Source organism: Balaenoptera physalus, assembly GCF_965194825.1.
Source record: "Balaenoptera physalus genome assembly, chromosome: 16".
Taxonomy (NCBI): Eukaryota; Metazoa; Chordata; class Mammalia; order Artiodactyla; family Balaenopteridae; genus Balaenoptera; species Balaenoptera physalus.
The window spans coordinates 45,453,947-45,477,743 of NC_138898.1; the positions used below are offsets into that span (position 1 = coordinate 45,453,947).

General features: G+C 55.9%; 1 protein-coding gene across 11 annotated transcripts; it reads right to left on the minus strand.

Annotated features, from left to right (window-relative positions):
* Positions 1-1,554: 1,554 nt before the first annotated feature.
* Positions 1,555-22,460, minus strand: ENTPD6 (ectonucleoside triphosphate diphosphohydrolase 6). 11 transcript variants are annotated; one of them, XM_082429764.1, is made up of 17 exons: positions 21,757-21,907; positions 21,078-21,318; positions 20,484-20,625; positions 18,318-18,435; positions 17,551-17,883; positions 15,854-15,930; positions 13,446-13,589; positions 12,456-12,531; positions 11,328-11,363; positions 10,509-10,597; positions 9,237-9,316; positions 8,491-8,555; positions 6,749-6,850; positions 4,523-4,663; positions 3,586-3,642; positions 2,588-2,700; positions 1,555-2,484 (listed from the first exon to the last, which is right to left on the minus strand). In XM_082429764.1, the coding sequence occupies exons 5-17, from the start codon at positions 17,840-17,842 to the stop codon at positions 2,386-2,388; spliced, it is 1,371 nt and encodes a 456-aa protein (XP_082285890.1). In that variant the 5' UTR covers positions 17,843-17,883; positions 18,318-18,435; positions 20,484-20,625; positions 21,078-21,318; positions 21,757-21,907; the 3' UTR covers positions 1,555-2,385. The 11 variants fall into 11 exon arrangements, with proteins under 11 accessions (XP_082285890.1, XP_082285891.1, XP_082285888.1 ...); XM_082429765.1 differs by lacking the exons at positions 21,078-21,318; positions 21,757-21,907 and adding an exon at positions 22,323-22,460; XM_082429762.1 differs by lacking the exon at positions 21,078-21,318 and having other exon boundaries at positions 20,539-20,625.
* Positions 22,461-23,797: the final 1,337 nt, after the last annotated feature.

The following is a 23,797-nucleotide window of genomic DNA, read 5'->3' on the forward strand; positions in this document are numbered from 1 at the left end:
AAAAATCAGTTTAATTCCATTATTTGCTAATTTATGTTGATCCAAGCCTCTCCACCATCTTTCAGCTTAAGCTGCAATTTAATTTAGATTTTAAATTCCTTATTAAAATACCCTTCTAAGAAGCACCCTAAGACAAAATAAAGCACGTTCCTGCAGTTGGGTCCGCAATGTCAGGCCAGCTCACGCACACGGGGGTGGGAGTGCAAACAGCTGGACACCACGGGGTTGTCATCCAGACGGGGCAGCTGTTCTGAGTGAGGGCGGGAAGGTGGGGTGCGGGACACACGGTCTGGGCACGTGGGTGGGAGCCTCTTGCCCACGCGTGTGCATCACTCACAACGTGTTGGGATGTGCACGTGTGGCTATTTTTAAAAAACAAGAGCCTACTTCATTATCACAAAGACACTCAGTGAATGACTTGCATATTCTGCTCAGCTCAAAAACATTCCATGACTTATTTGGGAATCTCTTGGGAAACGTCCAGTTGTTTATTTTTTCAGATGTGAGATCACCAACCTATAAACAGACCAAATCAATTTTCACTTCTGCCTTCATGCATTTTTGATTCCTTGCCTCCGGAGTCCATTAAGTATCTAAACTGTTAGGTATCATGGAAGGAAGGGGCTGGGAGGCCCACCAAGGCAGGGGTACTGGGTGGAGGGGAGCTGGTTTTCATGTCCTTGTCAAGTAGAGCCTGGAGCTTTAGTGCTGACGTGGCTTTCTGTCTGGGGGAAGCATCTTCCTGCTCTGTCTTTTCCTGCTGTGTCGCATGCAGACCTCTGCCCCCTACCCCAGTACTGACACTTCAGGCAAACCACCGGGCAGAGGACAGCTGGCTCCAGTTTCCAGTGTTTGCATCCTGGTGGCCTCCCTCCAGCCCTCTAGAGTTGGGGTTGTGGCGACGCCCCGACCCAGACTGGGTCAGGACACCCAGGAGGGGGTGGGGACTCCCCGTGTGGCTGTCCTGCAGGCTCAGCGCTTCTCAGGTTGTACACCTGCATCCCTCTCCTGGCCCTGCCCACTCGGGGGTCAGGGCTCCGTCCCCACAGGCCTAACACATGGGCTTATTCAGCAGTCACGTCACTCTGGACCCGCTGCAGCCCTGGGAGGGGTCTGTCCAGTCTTTGTCCGGCCCGTGACCCCCTTCCGACTGTCCTGGATTAAAGCCAGATCCTTGCTGAACACACTGCAACCTGGAGCTCGGCGCTCGCTCCAGACCCCACGGCCGCCGGAGGTGATGAGCCCGGATCCTCACCCGGCAGTGCCGCGAGTCACAGTCGAGGGGGCTCTGCCCTGCCAGACCCCGGAACAGCCTGGGCCTCCACAGGGCCAGTCCCAGACAGGGGACGCCAGGAGGGCCCGACGGGGGCTTCTGTGTGTCCTTCTGCTGTTGTCTCCCCAGGATGTACCGACAGGATTTAATCCTGCCATCACATGTCACCCACTTGGGCAGGTTTTTGTTTAAACTCTGGTGAACAGGGACCTCAGGTGCCCAACACCTGGGGTGGAGGGACACGGCTGGCGCTCACCGAGACGAATCAAAGGAGCAGAAACCCTGGAAAACCCTTTATTTCAAGTGGAACCCATGAGGTTCAGCTTATTCCGTGAACTGTGCATATGCCACAGGAACGGCTGCGGGCCTGGGACACGTAGCATCCTGTGCACAGCTCAGCCAGCATCCTGCGAGCCTGCGGGGACGGGCCGTGAGAGGGCGCATCTGGGGCTTCGGCCCGACTGACACCGACACCGCTTGGCTGCAAATGGCTCAGGGCAGCGATACATCCACTGGGCTCAGAACACAGCTGCTACACGAGCACTCAGCACCACACAGACATCACTCACTCACAGACACAGATATCTCACAGCAGCTCACGCTCACGTTTAGACCGCTTCGAGAAGCCAGGGCACACGGGCCACAAAGAGGCATTTCCTCCAGCCCCTCTTTCCAGTCTCAGCGCCAACCCGCCAGCTAACCCTGAGCCACCCGAGGACCCAAGGAAGCGGCTTCTGGATGACGTCACAGTCCACACCCACGCAGGAGATGCCTGGCCCGCCAGCCCAGGGGGCTCCCGCTGGGGGCAGTGGGACAAAGCAGGACTCCCGTCACAGGACGTGTGCCACAGCTGCCCCAGCCCTGCGATGGGACGGTGGGGACAGCGGCTGTGCCACCCTGGCCTCGGCCTGTGCCCTTTACCCTGTCTGGTCACTGCCCACCGGGAGCCAAGGCCTGGGCCGTGTTCCAGCACGTCCAGGGGCCGGTCTGTGAGGTCACGGGGAGGAGGGTCTCAGCCTGTGCCGTGACCCCCTCCCCGCACACTGGGGGTCCCAAAGGGGCCTGTTCTCGCAGAGACAGTGCTTCTACGGGGACGGCCGGCAGCTGGGCTGCTACAAGGTGGGGCTCTTCTGTCGGCTCAGGGAGTCGATGTAATGAAAAGTGGCCCCCAGAGCCCAGCTGGTCTCCACGTTGTCAATCTTCCGGGTCAACTTGAAAAGACAAGGGGTGGGGGGTGGAAGGGAGCATGTGCGTGTGAAAGGCGGGCATGTGCTCGCGACGGGCGGGGGCTGGGGGCACCGGGGGAGTCCCCACCTTCAGCACTTTGTCCCCCGGGAAGCCGAGCCCTTGGAGCAGCGAGCTGACGTAGGTGAGATCCAGGCACAGGAAGGGGCTGCGTGGCGGCTGGGTCTCCGCCGTCCGGCACACTGGTGGGGAAAGGGCTCCTGGGTGGGGGAACGGGGGCAGCCGGACTCCACCCACCTGGGGCACCCACCCCGCCAGGCCCTGTGCCACCCGGGGCCTCACTGCTGGTCAGAGCACAGCACAGGCAGGGACTTGAGGCCAACCCAGTGCCCACTGCCCGCCTCCAGGCCCCATCTCTGCACTGTGACCCCGGACACCTCTCCTCGGCGTGGACCTGGGCCTTCTGGGGACTGGAATCACCAGGCTGGCACAGAACACCCCACCCCTGTTCACGACGGGGACGACAAACCAACCCACAGCCTCTGCTCGGAACCTTTTCTGGCTGGTGTCTGGGAGACAAACCCAGAGGTGACGAGCACGATTTTAAAAAAGCCTTTTTTCAGGGGAGGGAGAGAAGGTGTTTCTATGGAGAAACATACAGAGTTTAACCCCTTTGACCCGCAACTGGGAAAGGCAACCAAAGAGCAGAATCTACAAGCAGCCCGTACACCCGGCCATGGAGGAGCGAGGGGAGTGGCAGCCACCGGCCACACCCCGGGGGACAGCTCTCCGTCCCCCACACTGGACTCTGCGGTGCAGGGGCCCCTGGCAATTGTGAATCTGCTGGGACACTTTTGGGAGTTGAGGTCACCCGAGTCACAGAGAAAGAGTCAGAAAAAGTGAAATCAAGGGGGTCTGTTCCTCACAGCCCTGGGACTAAAAACCCCATCTCCACCACCCGGGCCACCCAGGACGCGGTGGGCCTGTGCTCTGGGCTAGCTCAGCGGGCCCTACACACTCTCACGCCCCCGAAGCCTCGTCCGGTCGACAGTCAGGGGCCGACCGGGAGCTCTGGGGCCGGCGCCTGCCTCACGCCCGGGCCAGCGTCCTGCCTCCAGGCCACTCACCGTACTTGGCCGCAGTCTCGAAGTCTCCGACCACGAGGCTGCCTCCCTTCTCTGCATCTGTGGAGGAGACGGGGCACCCAGTCTGCACCAGCGCCGTGGAGCCGAGACGGCACTGAGGCCCCCGGGCCTGCGCCTGGGGTACCCTGGGGGTGGGGGGTCAGATGCGGGCGGCCGCACGTCTGGGCAGCAGCGTGCAGACGAGGGTGCCTTGGCTCCAGCTACGGGGAGCCCGCAGACCAGGCGGCCGAGGGGCAGCTGCTGGGGTGCCCCAGAGGGAGGGGCCTGGGCCTAGGTGAGGGGTGAGAGGTCACCTTCTGCCTGGACCGGCAGTGTGGCTGCCGTCCACACTGGGCCCGACAGTGTAGCCCAGCAGGCCCCAGGGAGCCGGAAGCTGACGGCTTCGGTCTCTCCAGGGCGGCTTTCTGTGGACATTCACGTTCTCACCCTTGCCACGGGCAACACGTTCTAATATCCTCAATCTATTTCATCAAAAGACATGTCCGGTCACGACCCACTGATGTGACCTCACAACCCTCTCGAGGGTTTCCAGTTGGTCTGACCAGCACCGGTCCCAGACTCACGATACCGTCTTCTGTCCTGACGGCACCGCGGGCTGGGGAGGGGTCAGGGTGATACCCCCAGGCTCCTGAGGGCGATCTGAGGGGTGGGCTGAGCCCTCCTGCTGGCCTGGGTGCCAGCGGCTGACGGTTTGAGAATCACACAGGTGAAAGGAGACTAAACCGACAGCGAGGAAGCCTTCCTGCACCGAGCGGCTCAGAGAACTGACTTATTTATAAAAAGGGGGCCTATTACTCTCTACTCAGTGACACGTCCCCCGCCCTCCCTCTATTTCTATCACCCTGATGTGACTGACGGGCCCTCCGCCCAGGGACCCACACCCAAGTCCCTGCACAGCCCAACCGAGCCCCACCCTTACCTATGAGGCCCACATTTGCAGCAAGGTCATAATAGTAGGAAAAGGCATAAAAATCGACGTCCTTCACTTCCTCTGTCCTGTGCACTTTGTTTCGGAGGATCTCGGACACTCGGCGGGCACACAGCTGGTAGAGGCTCCCCGCTGGGGCGAAGGGAGAGCAGACTCAGCGGTCAGTGGGCTCTGGGCGCCTGACCACACAGCTCAGGGTGACTGCGACCTGGGGGCGCTCACCAGCAACTTTTCAGGGGCCGTGTGCCGCGGCCAGCTCAAGGGGAGAAACTGCGAGCACAAAAGGTGGCCGGAGAGAGTGCGGCCCGACCCTGAAGGTCACGCGCCTCCAGCTGGGCGCCTGCAGCTGCCGTGACGCAGCCCAGTGGGCCCACCCCACACTCACCCTGCCAGCCCTGTGCTGAGCCCGAGTGTGCACTGTCCCACCCCATCTCACCAGCCGCCTGGGTGGGGCCTGCACCTCCCTCCTGTCACAGATGAGGAAGCTGGGGCCTGCAGGCAGCTTGCCAAGCTCACAGGGCTGGTCGCTGACTCCTTGCTCAGAAGGATAGCGACAACACAAGACTGAGTCAGTGGACATGGACGGCCCACAGCCCACACCTGGGCCCAGTTCTGATCTTGCCCCAGCCCTGCTCCACGTCTGACGGCAGCTCCATTTAGCTCTCCCAGGGCCCTGGGAGCTGCACCCTTGCACTTGGGACCTCATCTCCCTGCACTCTCCCTCGTCTGACCCGTCACACCACCTCTTCCATGCTCCTTAAACACAGCAGCCGCCTCTGGCCCTTTGCATGTGCTGCTCCCTCGGCTTGGAGCTCACTTCCCATTTCTTCACGTCTTGTCTCAGGTATCGCCCCATGAGGCCTTCCCTGGTCATCTTTAGACCGCAATCCCCCACCTGGCACTCCCAGCCCCCTTCCGTTTATCACTGGATAGTAAGGAACATGCATTTGTTCTCCACCCTGGGTTCCTGGCACAGAGATTGTAAAGCCTCGTGAGACCCTGACTGGTGAGAGTGAGAGAGGCGTCTTGTGATTCATAATAAGCCCCTTTCAATCCTCCTGGGTTGTGCTAATGAGGTGACTCCTGGTGGGTCCCTCAACAGCTTCAGGATGGGAGCTGGTGATTAGAGGGCTGAAACTTTCAGCCCCGCCCCCGAGGGAGTGGGCAGGGGGCTGGGGATTAAGTCAGTCACCAGCAGCCACTGAGTTAATCAGTCCCTCTGCCATGAGCCTCGTAAAAACCCTACACGACGGGGCTCAGAGAGCTTCCGGGTTGGAGACACGTGGAGGTGCTGCTCCTGGGGGGAGGGTGTTCCAGGGGGGAGGGGGTGCTTCTGGGGAAGGGCGCTCCCGGGAAGAGGGGGGCTCCGGGTGCCCTCCCCACACGCCTGCCTTGTGCCTCTCTCCCATTTCACTGCTGCTCAGCTGTGTCCTTGATAAGAAACCAGCGATAGGAACATGTTCCCTGAGTTCTGTGAGTGCTTCCAGCAAATTATCGAATTTGAGGAGGAGGCCGTGGGAACCCCTGATTTGTGGCCGGTCGGTCAGAAGAACGGGGGGCCCAGCACTTGCAAAGGTCGGGGGGGGCTCATCTGATGAGGGCTGCACTGACTCCGGAAGTCAGTGTCGGAACGAAGTGAGTCGCAGGACACCCTGCTGCTGCCAGAGAACTGGCCGCTGTGGGAAAAACCCCACACGTTTGGCGTCAGAAGTGCCGTGAGTAGCAACAGCCCTGTCACCAGAGGCAAACCTCACGCCCACATACCCAGCCTGGACACAGTGTTTCAGCATCTCTTTCAGAAGAAACTCAAAGAGCACAGAGCCACGGGACCCTGTGGGGGAGACAGGCCTGGGGCTCTGTGGCCTCTCCCGCCCTCGCCGGAGCACAGGCGGCGGGTGTGGGAGGAGAAGCCATTTCCCGCAGAGCTGCCAGGCCCACGGCCGCGCCTGGCTGTCCGCTCGAAGCCGAGGGACGTCCAGACCCTCCCTCACTGGAGGCTTGCTGGGAAATGGGGTCCCTGGAGGAGCGGCAGACAAGGGAGCCCCGTGCAGGGACCCTGCAGGAGCCGGGGGTTCCAGAACCGTGTCCGGCTTGCGGGCAAGTACACACTTGTCTGAGAAGGAGGCTGGACGGTCCCCCTGCTTCTCTGAGGTGTCCGGAGGGAAGGGGCTGCCGTCGACCCTCACGAGCCACCCACGGAGGATAAACGTGCCGTACCTGCCTCCTGTCCCGAAACCCTGTACGTTACTTCAGCGTGCTCCCACTCTCCTCTGAAACCGGGAGACAAACAAGGGCTGACCAACTCTGCTCCATCCTCAGCTGAAACAGAAAGAGACAGAGGCAGATGAAGAGCACTGACTGTGATGGGGTGAGGGCACGCCTGGAGCTGAGACGGGACCCGCTGAGGGGAGGTCGGCAGCACTGAGTGTCTCAGGTCAGCGCCGAGGGCCTCGGAGGGTCAAGGGAACACGCTTCCTTTTTGCCGCGGGATGGACTTGCGGAAGCGTCCTGAGTCAGCTTCGGGAAGCAGAAGCCCCAGCAGAGCCACTCCCAGCTCACGGCCACAGAGGGGCTTCGGGGGTCCAGGCGACGCTCATGACGACCCCAGCGGCTCCCCGTGGGGGCAGCCTCCAGGGCCCCAGGACGCCAACCCTCGGGGACACGCCTGCTGGCATCCTGCCGAGTGGGTCCCTGTCCCCCCACCCCCGATCCTGGCCTGGGCCCGCCTGCACCAGCGGAACGTGCAGGACACAAGGCCGTGGGACCTCAGGAGGCTTTCCTTCCTCTGACCCGCCAGGGAGAAGTGCAGGCTGCTCTGCGGGGTAGAGGCCAGACATGCGTCCCAAATGCCACCTCACAGGACCCCGGGGACCCCAGCAGAGGGACCGCCGAGTGGATGCCTGTGCAATCCTGAGATAAGACGACTGCTGTTTGCAGCTACTCAGGGCAGTGGGTGGTCTGCTGAGTGACAACGGCTCACACGGCAGGAGACGCCTCCCTGGGGCAGCGAGGGGTCTGCACCCCTTCTGACGGCTGTCACAGCCCCACAGGAAGACACACGGCTCCCCACCGCTCTGCCGGGTCGGGGTGCAGGAGGGACAGGACCCTGAGGCCGGCACAGACGGGCAAGTGGGTGCCTGCCATCCTCCACTGGCTAACAGGTGTTTTCTGGCCCAGAGTGTGGTCGTGGGTGTTTCTGAGACGTGGATGCGTTTTTGGTTTGCAACAAAGGGGCCACTGTTATGAGGTTAAACAACAGGATTCGAAATAAAGGAGCTGAAGCAGGATGTGCGTGGAAAACAATTCCAGCGGAACATTCCCGCTCTGTCAGCACGGCCAGGCCCTGGAAGAGGCAGCGGAAGTGTTGGGCCAGGGGTGTGCGTGGCCGAGAACACGTGTGGGCTTGCTCACGTCTGACCGAGGCCTTCGGGGGGACAGGCCGAGGCAGCCTCAGAGCAGGGCCCCCACTCGCCTCGGGCATGTGGTCCCCTGAACGTCCCAGGGGCTCGAGCGCCCGCCAGCAACGCCTGGCTTGTCCCAAGCCAAGCATGTCAGGGCAGGATGGCACAGAGAGGGCCTGGGAACAGACACAGGCTTCGTCCCCAAATGCCATGTCTGGAGGAAGGCAGAGCCCGTTCCAAGTCCCCTCGAGAGCAGAAGAACACAGGGGACGTTCTCAGGAGCCAGAACCTCCCCTGAAGCACCCCTTGGAGCCCCTCCCATGTGCCCCGTGGTAAATCCTTACCAACAAGCCAACTCTGATCACATCCAGTTCCTTGGGTTCCTAAGAACCCCCTGCAACTCAGTGATTCAGAAACCGCTTCACTAGCATCTTTCTTTAAAAGTAACTGAGAAGGTCTTCAGGGGCCCACCAACAAGGTCTCGGGGTGGCGGGGGCGCCCTCTGGGGCTCCCGAGTCGTGTTGGCCGGGAAGGCTCTGAACACTGTACCCCACTCACCAGGCTTTCCCTCCTCGCCGCCTAGAACCGCCAGCCGCGCTGACATCAGGCCGAGCCCCAGGTAGCTGCGGAGAGAGAACCCAGGTGAGCGGAGGCCGCCCTCAACTCCACCTGCAGCACGTTCACCAGCCTGGATCCAAAATGTGGGGGGAAGGAGGAAACTAGGGGCAAGGCAGCAGCTTCCTGCTTCTTCCAGGAGCTCCCTCAGTGGGGTTCAGGACATCCAGCTCCTCAGCACAACAAGCGAAGGCTCTTACTTGGTGGGAGCTCCTCCAGGAGCTGTGGACACCGGCGAGGGCGACAGACAGGTCCCCACCTTTATGGTGTGGACGAGCCTCACAGAAAGAACCTATTAAAAGCGCCACGTGGCAAAAAAGACGGCCCAGAAAATTCCTGCACCATCTATGGACTCTTCCCCACTTTCCCATAAACCTCTTCCAAGGCAGAAGAGAATAAGTACAAAAGAAGAAATGTAATCTTACTACAGGTGAATTAAAAAAAGAGGGAGAAGGAAGAGGAGGAGGAAGAAGAGGAAGAAAGAAGGAGGGCGGGAGGGAGGAGGGAGGGAGGAGGGAGGAGGAAGAGGCTGCAGGGGGGTCCACAGCAGGGATTTTGGGACTGAGTCTATGGCCCGGCACCCTGGTCACTCCCCAGGCGGGAGGCGGAGGCTGGGGGAGGCCTGCAGTGCTAAGCTGAGCCACATGCCTGGACGGTGGACCTCTCCACCCTCAGTCCTGAAAACAAACCTGTAGGAGTAGAGCCTGTAGGTTCTATTAAACATCTGGAGGGACGTGAGGAAGCCGGGCGGGGAGGTCTGAAGGGTGCCCTGGGGAAGAACACAAGGGTTAAAGCACCTTTCCTGCTGGCCTTTCTAGAAAATTGTCCCCCACTCCCTCAATTCATTTGAAAGAACAGGGATATGCACAGATGTATTCAATTAAATTAGCCTTTCATCAAATCACATGCTGTGAAACAGCTTGGAGCAAGCAGTGAAACACTTCGTCTTTCCTCTTTTTTTTTGGCTGCATCAAGAGGCATGTGGGATCCTAGTTCCCCGAACAGGGACTGAACCCACACCCGTTCCAGTAGAAGCGTGGAGTCTTAACCACTGGACCACCAGGGAAGTCCCGTGTCTTTCCTCCCTGTGAGTAACATTTACCCATTCTGGGAAATACGGCCCAACCAGAAGAGTTATGCGTAAATTTAAGGCTATTCCATTAATGCTAAGTTTTCTTTTTATTTATTTATTTTTTTGGCCATGCCACGCGGCATGCGGGATCTTAGTTCCCCAACCAGGGATCGAATCCATGCCCCTTGCACTGGAAGCACAGAGTCTTAACCACTGGACCGCCAGGGAAGTCCCAAGGCTCTTCCATTAAAACTAAAAATAATAGTAATAATTTAAAAAGTGGCAGATGAGGAAGGTACTTTTTAAAAACAGCACGCAGTCCCAACTGGAAGCGTTTTCATGTCCCTTAGAACAGCGGTCCCCAACCTTGTTGGCACCAGGGACTGGTTTCATGGAAGACAAGTTTTCCACGGACAGGGGAATGGTTCAGGCGGTAATGCGAGCTCTGGTTCTGGCGGTAATGCGAGCGATGGGGAGCCTCAGATGAAGCTTCGCTTGCTGCCCGCCGCTCACCTCCTGCTGTGCAGCCCGGTTCCTACCAGTCCGCAGCCTGGGGGCTGGGGACCCCTGCCTTAGAACATCCACCCTGAAAAGGCCTGCAGCTCTGTCTCATCTGAGTCAGACTCCGGCCCCTCCCTGGAAGCCCTTGCGGGGGTGGGGAAAAACCCACCCCACACCCTCTGCCCCAAGGTCTCCAGGTAGTATCTAGTTTATCACCCCGCTGAAGACCAGATTTCTATTTTTTTTTTTCCAGGCAGAGTTAAAATCAAACTAAGAAGCATTCACTGCAGGTGATCTGACCCTCAGGAGAGAGGCTGAGTGCACAGACCTCCCTTGGGGCTGAGGTTCCCCCATGGGGCAGGTGGCCTTGGGGGCGGCAGCGGGTTACCTCGAATCTCGGGAGGAAGGTGATCTGGGTGGACCCTCCGCCCAGGTCCAGCATGCCCACGTTGCTCCTCCCGGCGGTCTTCAGACTGCCTGTAGCACCGGGAGTGAAATCCACACAGCAATGCCCGTTAGTAAACAGACAGAACAGCAGAAAAGGGGAGGTTAGAAGCCAGGCCCTTCCGTGGAAAGAAGAACAAGACAGACAGAAGCTGTGGCCACTTGAAAATGTCCATGTGTGTTTGGGGGGCGTGAAGGACAGCTGCCCCGGTGGTGGCTTTCATCTGAACGAAGGACAACCTGTGCTCCTGGGGCCTGGTCTCCTGATCTGTCACCTGACATGGCTCCCCATCCCCGGGCGGCAACTCCTACAGGAAACTTCCTTCTTTCTCATCCATGTGTCAGACACACTGGTCTTGTCCATAATTACAACAAAGGGACAAAAATCCACATCCTGAGAGTAATCTAAGAAAAATGACTCCTTGACACCTGTTCCCTGTTCTACCTACAGCAAGATTTCAATTATAAGGTGATCAGCATTCGCATCACGTTCAATATTGACTAGTGTGACTCGGGGCTTCTCTCAGGAACGAGGACGGTGGCCAGGGGACGCTGCCGTGGGAGCAGAGGCAGAGCTGAGCCTTTGGAGAAGGACCCCCTGCATCTCCAGCATTTGCATCTGCAAGCTCGGTGCCTGCCCCACCCATCCCAACACCCTACTTCGGGTCAGCAACCCGAAGGGGTTATTTTAGTGTGGAAATGAGGCCCCTGCTCTAAAGACCTGTGTCTGTGAACTGCTGGCTTTATGATGAAGGGAACCCACCTGTTAGGAAGTTCACGGTGATCCACGCGGAAACACCTGCAAGAGAGGGTCACAAACAGCATCTGAATCACCTGAGAGGCTGTAAACAGTAATGGGGACTCATGACAGCTTTCCGATTTCAGGAGCGCAAGGAGACCACTTCCTCACTACTCTCAGCCTCCAGATCAGCTACAGAAACGGGCATCACTCATAGAACCATCCAGCTGCTTCTGGCAGACTGCTCTAGAAGACACCACACTAAAAATCAGAGCGCTCAGCCAAACTGTCACATCTCTTGGTCACACTCTTTATCAGTTGCCTCTTTTTGGAAGAGGTGGGATGAGAAACAAATGTTCCCTTTCCCTCCACCCAAAAAAACTCTTAAGGTCACGTTTAAAGTCAGGGGCTGGTAAGGAACCTTATGAAGTGACTCTCTCTTAGAATTAATGCAACAGCAACGTTCTAACACATCAGCAACTGGGGATTCTCTCTAAATGTTCTTAAAATAGAAAAGATGGGACTTCCCTGGTGGCGCAGTGGTTAAGAATCCACCTGCCAATGCAGGGGACATGGGTTTGAGCCCTGGTCCGGGAAGATCCCACATGCCATGGAGCAACTAAGCCCGTGCGCCACAACTACTGAGCCTGCACTATAGAGCCCATGAGCCACAACTACTGAGCCCGTGTGCCACAACGACTGAGCCCGCACACCACAACTACTGAAGCCTGTGCGCCTAGAGCCCATGCTCCACAACAAGAGAAGCCACCGCAGTGAGAAGCCCACGCACCGCAACGAAGAGTAGCCCCCGCTCACCGCAACTAGAGAAAGCCCACGCGCAGCAAAGAAGACCCAACACAGCCAAATTAATTAATTAATTAATTAATTAAAAAATAAAACAGAAAAGATGATTTGTTTTCAGAAACGTGATCTATGCCAGGCTTGGAGCCAGTCACGAGGAGAATCTGTCTCTACCACTGGCCCCAAGAATACAGTGCTCTGAGACGGTCAGACTGCGGACTGGGGTGGGACCGGCACTTTGGTGTCTGTGCCTCCAACCAGGGAAGGTTCCCAGCACAATGCTGACAGCAGCCCTGCGTGCAGCCCGCCTCGAGGGGCAGCCTTATGGCACATGGCGCTTCTGGTGACTACCTTCGTCCGTCCCGTTCATGATGGAAACACAGTCGTCCCCTACGAGGAATGGCGACGCCTCAAACACTTCTTTCACCTAAATGTAAAGAGAGACAAGCCTTTATCGTTTAGAATGTAAACTCACAGTCCCAATCATTGCCCTGCTTTAGGACAGGCAAGAGGGGTGGGAAGCCCCACAAGGCGGATCCCAGCCCTGGGCCGCCACGTGGCCTGGTGGGCACGTTCCTGGGAGACGACCTGGCACGGGGAAAGCGAAAGCAGTGAGCAACTGCGTTTGGCTTTGTTTTCTTCTCCATTTTTTTTTTTTTTTAGCAATTATTGATACATAGAAACTTCAGTCTCACAGTCCAACTTGAGCATGTGAAGGTATTCAGTAGTTTTTATAAGGGACCTTGACAAACCTGCAACAATCTGTCATTTAGCAGCTAACAGGTTCAGAAACAGTGCGGAGGAGGAGGACTACTTTGCTGAGAACACTTTCCCTGATCCCTGATGGTAAGAACCCTGCAAGCACATGCCAAAGACAGGCTCCAGAGCCGCCTGCGGGGAGGTGCAGGGCTCGGGCAGACACGAAGGGGCCTCCTCAGCAGTCACAGCTGAGCATCAGACCAAGAGCGGAGCCCGCCACTTCCCACGAGGACGACTGGCTTGAGCCGAAATGTCAAGAATTCAGGTCCCACGGCCTTAGACACTCGGCAAGTTCTTGGATGGAAGGAAGCCCTTCAAAAGCACAATATATTTTTAACATGAACTTGTTCTTTTTATAAAACAGATTCATTCTAGAAAACATGAATAGCTTTAAACATCCTGAGAAAGAAAGCATCATTCATCCACAACCCCTCCACCGAAGGCGACACTGCTAACATTTCGACATGTTCCCCCTCCTTGGGGAGCTTCTCCGTGGCCTGTCTGCCTGCGTGGACGTGGGCTGATGTTCCATGTTTTCAGTTATCACAAGTCACCCGCCCCGGGGTAACTGGATGAGCTCACCTTTCGCAGTAACTTCTGAGCCTTTTCTCCTGGTAGCAGACGTAAACCAGCTGTGGCCTTGAGGACCAAGGGGGTGGCCTTCCAGAAGTCAAAGGGTATGTCCTGTTTAGCAATGTCCAGTAACTCCTGAATTCCTGGGGTGCTCTGTGAACATGGTGGGTAGAGCAGGGTTTGCGCTCAGCGTGCAGGGTCACAGGTGCTCCCCACCCTTTTGGTTTTATTCATTTATAAATATATTTTTTCTAATTTTCCAAATCAGCAGAAACAGAGACTCAAGAGGTGCAGGCAGGAGCGTGGGGCGGACCCTCGGCAGCGGAGCGGGCCAGGGTTCTACGCGCCTGGCAGCCGGCACCCCGCCGGCCCCGCCACCAGCCCCGGGCAGCCTCGGACGAGCTGCGACGCCCCTGGACACCATGAGTGAATTCTGGGGTCCCTCACGGCACTAAAACCCGTGAAGTGCTACACCGAGGAATCACGTCACCCGCCGGAATGCTGAGCTCTCCATGCTGGACCAGGGCCCGTGGGGGGCGGGCTGGGCAGCGCGGGGGACGACTGCGTGAAGCCTCGCCGGGCGTGTGGAGGGTACGATGCTGGGGGGAGTTTAGCAATGTCTGTGGGGGACACGCGTGCCTCTCACTCGGAAACCCCCCAAGAGTTCACCCAGGCAACGCCCTCGCATGTGAGGGGAACGAAGTGTGCATAAGGTGACACAGAGCAGCCTTTCCCAAACTGTGAGGAGCGAAGGGTGGGAGGTCACCTACAGACCCTCTGGAGGGGCTGGCTCTCCAAGTGCAATGTGCACATGCACGGCAGGACAGAGCACTCTACTTCCTGACGGGGCACGATCTCCAAGGCACACTGCTCAGCCCCGGGAGCGAAGCGCATACAGTGTGAACGTGCTCCACTGTGCGTGTAAATAGAGGGGACGAGAACACAGAAGGACAGCGAGAAACCAGGGACACTGTCCTCCTGGAGGAAGTGGGAGGGGTTCGCTGTCCGCTGGGAAGCTGTACAAGTCACCCCACGTGAATGTGTGCTGCCTGCTTGAACAAGTAAGATTTAAAAAGCCCCATGAGGGGCTTCCCTGGGGGCGCAGTGGTTGGGAATCCGCCTGCCAAGGCAGGGGCCACGGGTTCAAGCCCTGGTCTGGGAGGATCCCACATGCTGTGGAGCCACAACTACTGAGCCTGTGCTCTAGAGCCCGTGCGCCACAACTACTGAGCCCACGCATCACAACTACTGAAGCCCGTGTGCCTAGAGCCCGTGCTCTGCAACCAGAAGCCACCGCAATGAGAAGGCCACGCACCGCAACAAAGAGTAGCTCCCTCCCTCTGCAACTAGAGAAAGCGTACGTGCAGCAATGAAGACCCAACGCAGCCAAAAATAAATAAATAAATAAATAGATAGATAAATAAATTTATAAAAATAAATAAATAAAAAGCCCCATGAGTTTATTCCAAGATATATCATTTAATCAGGTTTAACCTCTAGAGTCACTCATTTTGATTTCTGTTTTCAATTTGTTTCTTAACCAAGCTACAAGAAACCAAGGCCGTGACTTCACTGTCTGGTATCAGGATGCATCTGTGGCAAGAATGCCACGTCAGCTTCTGATTTAAGACGTGCTGGGACCAAAGGAACTGACAGCTGCATGAGGGGGGCTGCTTTCGGGAGCCCCCTGGGAACGCAGGTGCCCTGTGTTCGTGCAGCTCAGAAGTGTAAACGCCACCAACTTACCAAAGTCACCACTTGACAGTTCAGCTAAATTTCTTTTACACTTATTTGGTTTTGTGGATTTTGCATAATACATTTTTTTGACTTTAATTTTTTTAGTGAACATTTGTCAACTTCAATCAGAGAAACCAAAACAAAAAAAAGTTAAACTTTCAAATAATGCTTTTTCTAAGTTGCAGCGTTTGTGCTTTTAAATCACACCGTGACTTCTGGGTGGCATGCGGGCCAGCTGGGGGATATATGTGGTGTGTGTGTGTGGTGTATATGTATGTGTGTGCTGTGCATGTGTGGTGTGGTGTGTATGTGGCGTGGCTGTGTATATACGTGTGGCTGTGTGTGTGTGTGTATATGTGTGTGATGTATGTGGTGTATTTGTGTGTGCTATGTATGTGGTGTGGTGTGTGTGTATGTGGTGTGGTTGTGCATGTGGTGTGTATGTGTATATATGTGCAGTGTGGCTGGTGTGGCATGTAGTGTATGTGGGGTGGTGGTGGGACCTCCTGTGGGTACCAGTGTCCTCCATAGACTGTCCTACGCAGTGAAATGTCCCAGGTAAGCACAGCAGAGACGCTGCTCTGGGAGGACGGCTCTGCATCTGAGAGAAAGAGAGTCACCTTAACAAATAGACAGGAGGCAAATTTGATGAGCAAAGAGAGATGAGAGAACACCATTACCTTATCAACGTCGTCAGCATAAGCAGAAAGACCTGGCTTCAGTGCTTTGAAGGTTTCATGGGTCAAGGTGGGAGTTTCTAAAGGAAAATCATGTTTTAAAAAAAGTACAAGTGTGAATACAAACACAAATACATGAACCTATACAACTATGATGAGCCACACTTTCAAGGCAGACTTCTGAAAACAGACCTTCATTGTTTCTCATCGAAACTCTGCCTCTTTAGTTTGGCTACACGATGAATATTATACTTAATGTTTTGGCCAGAACTTTTCCTATTTAAAAAAAAAAATCAACTTTATTGAGGTATAATTTACATACCCAAAACTACCCATTTAAAATGTTAAATTTTAACATAGTTAATTCTTGCTGATTCAACAAATAGAGAAGCAGGGAATTCCCTGGTGGTCCCGCGGTTAGGACTCTGTGCTTCCACTGCAGGGGGCATGGTTCGATTCCTGGTTGGAAATTAAGATCCTGCATGCAGCAGCGTGGCCAAAGAAACAAACAAACAAAAAAACAAACAAACAAAAAACCCAACAGAGGAGCAGGGCAAATGATTCCAAACTGCAAATGTGAAAATCATTTTCTTAATTCTAGATAGGACACATTATACATTCTAAAGAATATTTAATTCTTTTTTTTTTTTTTAAAAAAAGAATATTTCAGTCTTCTTTTTAAAAATTGAGTGTTTTAGATTTTTAGGGGCCTGGACTCATGTGCTTACAGCAAGGGAGAGTATTCCCAGGCACACCGAGGCCAAGGGGTGCTGTCCGAATGCAGACACAAAGACCAAGGAGAAAAAATCAGCAACAAACTTTCTGTAAGGAGGTCTCTCCAAAGAAAACACGCCGGTACATGGCTACTGAAGGATTACATGCCAACACACGTTGCCTTAAACTTAGCTTCAAAACCAATTTTGGAGGTCGGTTAAGTCCAGCGTATAAATATCTAACTATTATAACAAGTTTAAAAATAAAGCAGGTGAAAAGTAGATAAACGTGCCATGAGAGGTTTGAAGAGACCTACTGAAGGCATCCGGAGCCAGCAGTTCAGTTAAACGCCCAGAAGGGTCAGCGCTGAAGCAGAGGGGAGGGACCCCAGCTGTGAGCACCGACCCACAAGGGGTGGAGGGGGGACTGGGCAGCGCTGGGGGTCTCCCCACGGGAGAAGCCCACTGGTGAAGATGCCCAAACTCCACTCTCACTCCTCCCCAGCCCCCCACCGGGAAGAAAGGCCCGCAGGCTCTGGTCCCAGCTTTACTCTCACTGAGGCCACTGCCATCTGTCACCCCTTGTTGCCTGGTCCCACTGGGCAGTTCCGTGTTGGCCTGGGCTCCGGGTCTTTGCTCATGTACCTGACTTTCCTGGACTCCCAGCTCCCACTGGTCTGAACCTGGGGCTACTTCCTTCCTTAAACTCACCCCATTTGACCTCTGGCCTAAGTCATGGTCCTAGCCACCCAACCTGCCCGGGATGCTGGGAGGGGGCAGGCCACCCCAACGCCCTCTGGGATCTCAGCTGCCCTTAGGTGGTCACCAGATGCCAGTGCGAATGAGGACATCTGGGACTCCCGGGAAATGGCACTGTCGACAGGCTCCCCGGGGAGTCCCAGGCCGGGGGTGCAGCCCACCCTGAGGGCCCATGCTTTGCTGTGAGACGAGGCCAGGGGAGCGCGGCCAGGGCTTACTACCCGGTACCTCCAGGCTGCCGGCTGAACTGGAAGATGTGCACTCGGGTGCCAGTGCTCCCCGCGTCGAACATGATGCCGTAGAAGAGCTCAGGCCCGCGGGCAGCCGTCCCCGGGGGACTGCGGGACTGCTGGCCCCTCCGGGCCCCCGTGGCCACCTCGGGGATGCCGAGGAAGGCCTGGGTGGCGGAGGCCCAGTGCCACTTGATATAGGCGACGTAGATGAACAGGCACACGAACAGCCCCAGTGGGTACGCCACCTTCGTCATCCTCAGGTTCCCATTGTTTGGTATTTTTCTCATTTCCTTGTCTGCTGAGGACTGTGCCACAGTGGCTGGTGGAACTGGAGGAGAGGCAGGAAAAACCCGTTAGGCTGCGAGGTTCTAGGGCGAGTCAGAAATTCCTGCACTCAGGGACAAAAAATTCCTTCAACCAGAACTTTTTCCACAGGTCTGCATTTTTCCTGTGGAGTCAGAAGTTTCATTTGATCCTCAGAATGATTCTGGAAGGTGGGATCCCCATTTTGCAGAAGAAGAACTGAGGTTCGTAGAGACTAGACAACCTGTCCAAGGCTGCCGGTCCTGCAGGTGCTGACCTGGGCCACAGCCCCACAGCCCGAGGATCCCCTCTAGGTGCTAGCCCAGGCAAACGGCTCTAAACTCGCCGCTATTTTAAAAGCCACGTGGGCATGGTGTCCCCAGACCTTTCAAGGTAACAGAGATGTACATGCAGTCCATTCTCTCCACTCGCACTTTTTCTCCCACGGTGGTAACTTACTTTTAAAGGTTTAAAATCCTGTCCCTTGGGGACTGCAGAGCCACAGACAGATCAGAGAAACGGCTCATTCTCCTGGGAGTTTCACAACAGATACCTCTTGTCATTCATATACATGTTCCTGCCGAGAAGGAAATAATGCCCATGTGCTTTCAAAGCCCAGAGCAAAATAAATCAATTCAGCACCCCTAGTTTTGGTTCAATGCACCCCAAAATGGAGGCACTTGCTCAGCGGAGGCACCGGGTGGGAACCCGAGACTTCAGAGGACGAGAAGCGAGCCGCCTGGTTCTCGGGGCTCCCCCTACCCTTGGGGACGTCCACCATCTGTCCACCCTGGCTGTCAGTGTGGGAGGTGGAGTGGACGCCCCGGGGGGAGGGAGACAGGCACGTGCCGGGTGGGAAGCAGGGCGAGTGCCTGTGGACCAGAGCCCTGGGGGTGTATGGGCCGTGCTCAGGACACACTGATGGTGGCGGGGGAGGAGGGCTGGAGGACAGCGTAAAGGCCCTCACAGGGGAGGGGGAGTGGGGGCCAGGCCTAGAAGCGCAGGGGGCAGCCTGTGGTGGTCTCACGCCAACCCCAGGCTGTCTGGGGGTAGGAGAGACGGAACAGTGGCCCTTGGGGGGAATCCAGCCCTACAGCCACACCTGGATGCCCGCGGCTCCTGGAGCACTGTCCAAACCTTGGGCCAGCCCTGTGCCCCTGCCAGGGGAGAGGCCCGCCCAGAGGCCCACCATCCAAGCTCGGACGGGGCGGGGGGGGGGGCAAGACAATGCACCCCTCCCTGAGCACAAGGGGCCTCAGGGAAGGCTCTCTCAGCAGCTCCCTCCCCAAGACTCACCCTCCCCAGCCCCAGCTCCGGCCTCACTTTACTCTCAGAATAACGTCATACCCCTGCCCAGGCCTGGCCCCCTTCGGCCTCTGCGCTTAGTCTCTACCTCTCTTGCCCCTGCTCAGGTGGGCCAACCTGGTCCTCATCCCTAAGCCTCGGCTGACAAGCTGTCATTCCCACCTTCCCTGACCACCTCCACCCACTATGTGCTCCGTGACTCCCTGCCCCCTCCTGACCAAGCACCACCATTATCTGTGATGACCATGAGTCTGTGGGATTTCTTCCTGAAGGTCTGTGTCCCCTCGAGGCCATCAGCCCCCAAGCGCAGGGACTTAGCCTGTCTTGTACTGCTACAGCAGTCTGGAACACAGGCCTTTATCTAGGACAGCCTTAAATATCCTTTTTTTTTTTTTTTTTTTTTAAGCATCCTATTTCTTTGGTCCTTTATCCACACCCCTGCAAAACCTACCCAAGATGCTATGCTCACTGCCACTCTGAACCCTGCAGAGGGAGGCTTTGTGTTCCTTGGTGCTCTCCACTCTCACTCCCTGAGTAAGCTGCATGTGGAGTTGTTCATTTGTGTCTCCCTTCCCTCTGGTGAGATGGTGCCTCTCTGGAAGCAGGGACCAGTCCAGTCATCCTGACCTCCCACCCATGACACAAGGCCAGAGCCCAGCATCTGCTCAGCCATCACTTGCTGGTGAAGAAAGCGAGCTGATGACGTAGCAATTCACCAAGAGGCATGGATGATGCTTCAGGACCCATGTGATGGCCATGTGGGATGGGGCAGAAGACAGCAGTGACCAGGTTTTCTACATGTCAAGTTTGAAATGACAGCAGGACATCAGTCAGAAACAGAACTGAGCCTTGTGAAAGATGACAGGTTTGGGGTTGGCGCTTGAGGAAGCCATCCCCAGGCAGCCAGCTCTCACCCAGCAACAGGCCCTGTCAGAGGTCTCCTTTGGTTAGGTTATAGTAATCCAAAGTTTCCCACTGCTAAGTGATCATTTAACAAAAAAGTATTTCTTGAGAAAGTTCTAAAGCTACTATTTCCAAGGATGATTAGTGAGGACACAAAAACAATACTAACATCTTACAACTCTGAAAGCGTTTTATAAAATCTTTTTACATAGTCAAATTTTATCATGTCCTATGTTAGTCTAAGAAGCATAACATACATGATCAGACTAACAGGTAGTATATTAAATTTCGAGGCAAAGGTTGCTCTTAATTAAATTTGTCTACCCATTTAAAAAATACCCCTTTAAATATGCTAGATCCTGTTACCAGAGGCCCACAGGCTGGCACTTATATACCACACGATATATGATGACTTACTTCCATACAACAGGACACAGGACCAAGGCCCGGGAATGTCTATAAACGGACTTGCCTGGGATCACACAGCTGGCACGCAGCAAGGCAGAGGAGTTTCTGGCTTCTGTCTCCAAATCAAATGTGCTTCATCACTTCACTTTCCCTATTCATATAAGACTACTTCAGACGACCAAAAAACACTCATGTGAAATTACATACACATAATCATTCAAGTTACACACCAAGTTCAGGGTGACATAAACAGAAGCCAAACAGAACATAACTCTGAGGGGGCACAGAGCCAGGAACAGCCTGGCCCACAATCACCTCCATGGCCCTGAGGCCCAAGCCTAAAAGCCAGTTTCATTCCATGGGGTAAGGTGCTTGTCCAGAGCTAAGGAGGGGCAAATCACATTTCTGTGACACCACTAACACCACAGTGGCCCTCCCCAGAGGATCACCAAGGAAAACAATTTTAGATGAGTTTTGTTCTTTAAAGGAGAGTCTAGAACAAAGCTGTAAGGAAAGGTAAGCCTGGAGGGAATGAGGAGTAGGCTGGGAGGTGGGGGCAGGATGTAGGTGCACAAAGGCAAACAGAGGTTTGGCTGAGCTAACCTTGCTCTCAGTGGGCTCCTGGGGCGGGGGTGCCTCCCTGTGTCAGGGGGAGGCGGGGTCAGAGAGGAGAATCTCGGTGTGGGGCTGTGGCAGTGATGTCCGGACGGGGCCCGCCCCATCGCCCGACTAGCTTTCCAGGAGCTGGGGACGGCAGCTCGGCTCTCGAAATACAAGTTCTATCCCAAGGTTAAAATACCCAAAACGGCCGTGCGTGCAAATGACTGCCGCACATGCTTAAAACCTATACAAAATTAAAGCACATGAACAAATACTAAGTCTCCTGGTAGGTTTAAACGGGCTTTTCTCCCCTGCCTGTCCTGCCCCTGTTGGATCTCCTGCGCCCGGCACAGAGCTGGGAGCGGGTCAGCAGACCCTGGCTGAATGAATGAAGACAGCAGGGCTACAGGCTCCCTGGGGGTGGAGACTCTGACTGTCTTGCCCACTCGGTGCCAAAACACCGACCGCGCCCCTCACTGGTCAGCGGAGTCCTGGCTGCCAGTGACCCTGAGGCCGCCTCCAGGCGCTGCCGCTTAAGACCGGCGAGTTGCCAGGCGCTGGGTCTGCGCTCCGGAGGCCCCCGGCCCTGCTCCGCCCCGGCCCTTCTCCAGGGCGCAGCGCACCGTGCCCGGGGGTGCCCACGTGCATAGATATCCCGGGCCCTGCGGAACCCGCCGCTTACCCTGCAGGGCCCTGTGCCCCACCCACGGAGCGAGATGCCAGTCCCCGGGGAGTGCGCGGACCACGGAGATCGCTTCCCAGCGCTCCCGCCCCACCGGCTTCAGCGAGGCCTCCACCCCCGGGCTGCGGGAGGAGGATCTAGAGGCGGGGCTTCGCCCCCGTGCACCGCGCGTCAGCCCAGTGCGCAGGCGCGGTGGTGCGGCCCACTGCACAGGCGCCGTGGCTCCTCCCGCCCGGGTCCGCCGGCGGTTCCCTCTAGCCTGGAGCCTGGAACCTGGAGCCTGGTCGGTGTTGTACGGGGAGCGGGGTCTCGGCCGTGTGGCCTCCGCTCCTGGCCCCGCTTATAGGGTCCCCCGCGGCACGGCGGAGAGGGCCTTCGTCGTGCCTGGCCGAGGAGTCAGCCCTGCAACCTCACAACCTTGACCTTGACCAGCTGTGGAAATTTTGGTTTTCCTTGGGCCCCCCCCCCCCCCACCTAAAGTCCCTCTTTTCCCTTAAGGTAACGCACGATAGAAAATGCCACCACAACAGGACAGGCAGTGCCACCAAGCCCCTCCTGTTCCTGACCCCCATTTTCTTGTCTCTTCCCGGAGGCCGCCAAGGTTGCCGGCTCCTGCCTGGGTCAGTCGTCCATGCGGCCCCGTTTACTCAGGGTCCTGCTGGCAGGGCAGCCCACGTGTCCCCTCAGTCAGTCTCCTCTCCTCACCAGAAGGCAGCCCGGCTTCCAGCTTCCTTTGCTGTGGGTGTGCACACGTGACGGCGTCTGGCCAATGGGGTGTGGGTGCGCCCCTTCCAGGCCTGGCCCTCGGAGAACCTTGGTGGTTCTTGAACCCCTCCCCGCCCCTCCCCGTGGCCTGAGTTTGTTGTTGAGTCATGGACACTTGAGAGTGAGTGGGTGCTGACAGGTGGGATGTAGGGACAAAGTACTAGGCCAGGACTGGGCAAAGCGAGCGTGTCATCACTGCCAGCACCTGGTGGGACTCTGGCCTCGTTTATCAGGTTGTTTGGTGAACACTGGCTCTGTTTGGTCAGCTCCACCTTGGGCCCACAGTGCTACCGCTTCCTTATTCTGGGTGACTGAACTTTAGCCCACTCACAAGTAATGAGCCCAAGCCAGTTAAGCTCCCATCAACTTTTACCCTGGCCTCCATCTGATGTGAAAACTGGAAGAGTGCCTTTTGCTGATGCAGACGGTTAAAGGTCGAGACCCTCCTCCCCAGCAGATTAAAAACCTCTGGTTCCCGTCAGTGTGGATGTGCTTCTCTCCAGTAGTCAGATTCTATTTTTAGCTTCGGTCCCTTTAAGTTTTCCTGTACCCCTTTGACAGCAAGGAGTGCAGTTGTGAATGCCTCTGGATCGTCCCTCCACCCATCTGCCTGTGTATAAGTTACCCACAATAAACTCCATAATGGCATTATAGAGCTGCTGCTTCATCTTTCAGTCTCAAGGTTCCTTCTCAGGTCGGAGGATATTATTCAACGTCTCCGCCACCCAACACAGACCAAACCGGGAGATCTGGTTGTTCAGGCAGCAGTTAGCCAGCACTGTCCCTTGTTCCACAAGTTTGCTGTCATGAATAATGCTACGAGGACTGTCTCTATGCACATGTGGAGGTATATCCGTGGGGAAAATGCCTAGAAGAGGAATTGCTATGGTAAAGGATATGTCCTTTCCCTTTTTTTCTTTTAAATATTGGATCCATACGGCTAAATTGCTCCTTACGTATTGTACTAATTGACATGCCCACAGTAGCGTATAGGAGCATGGGTTTCCGCATTCTTTTCACCAGTGGAGTCTTTCCAAACCTTTGGATCTTTGCAATCCAGTTGTACACAATTCTTTCTTATATACAGTCATAAAGCTTTAATTTACATTCTAATGTTTTGAAATCATTGATCGAGGAACTATGATGGCTGTGCTTCAGTCTACCTCACTCACAACATCACTTTCACAATACTTCACTCTTAGAATTTCTAGAATTAGTCAGTTTTACTAACATAGGCTTTGCATATGCTATTTACTGCTTGGAAATCTCTTCCCCC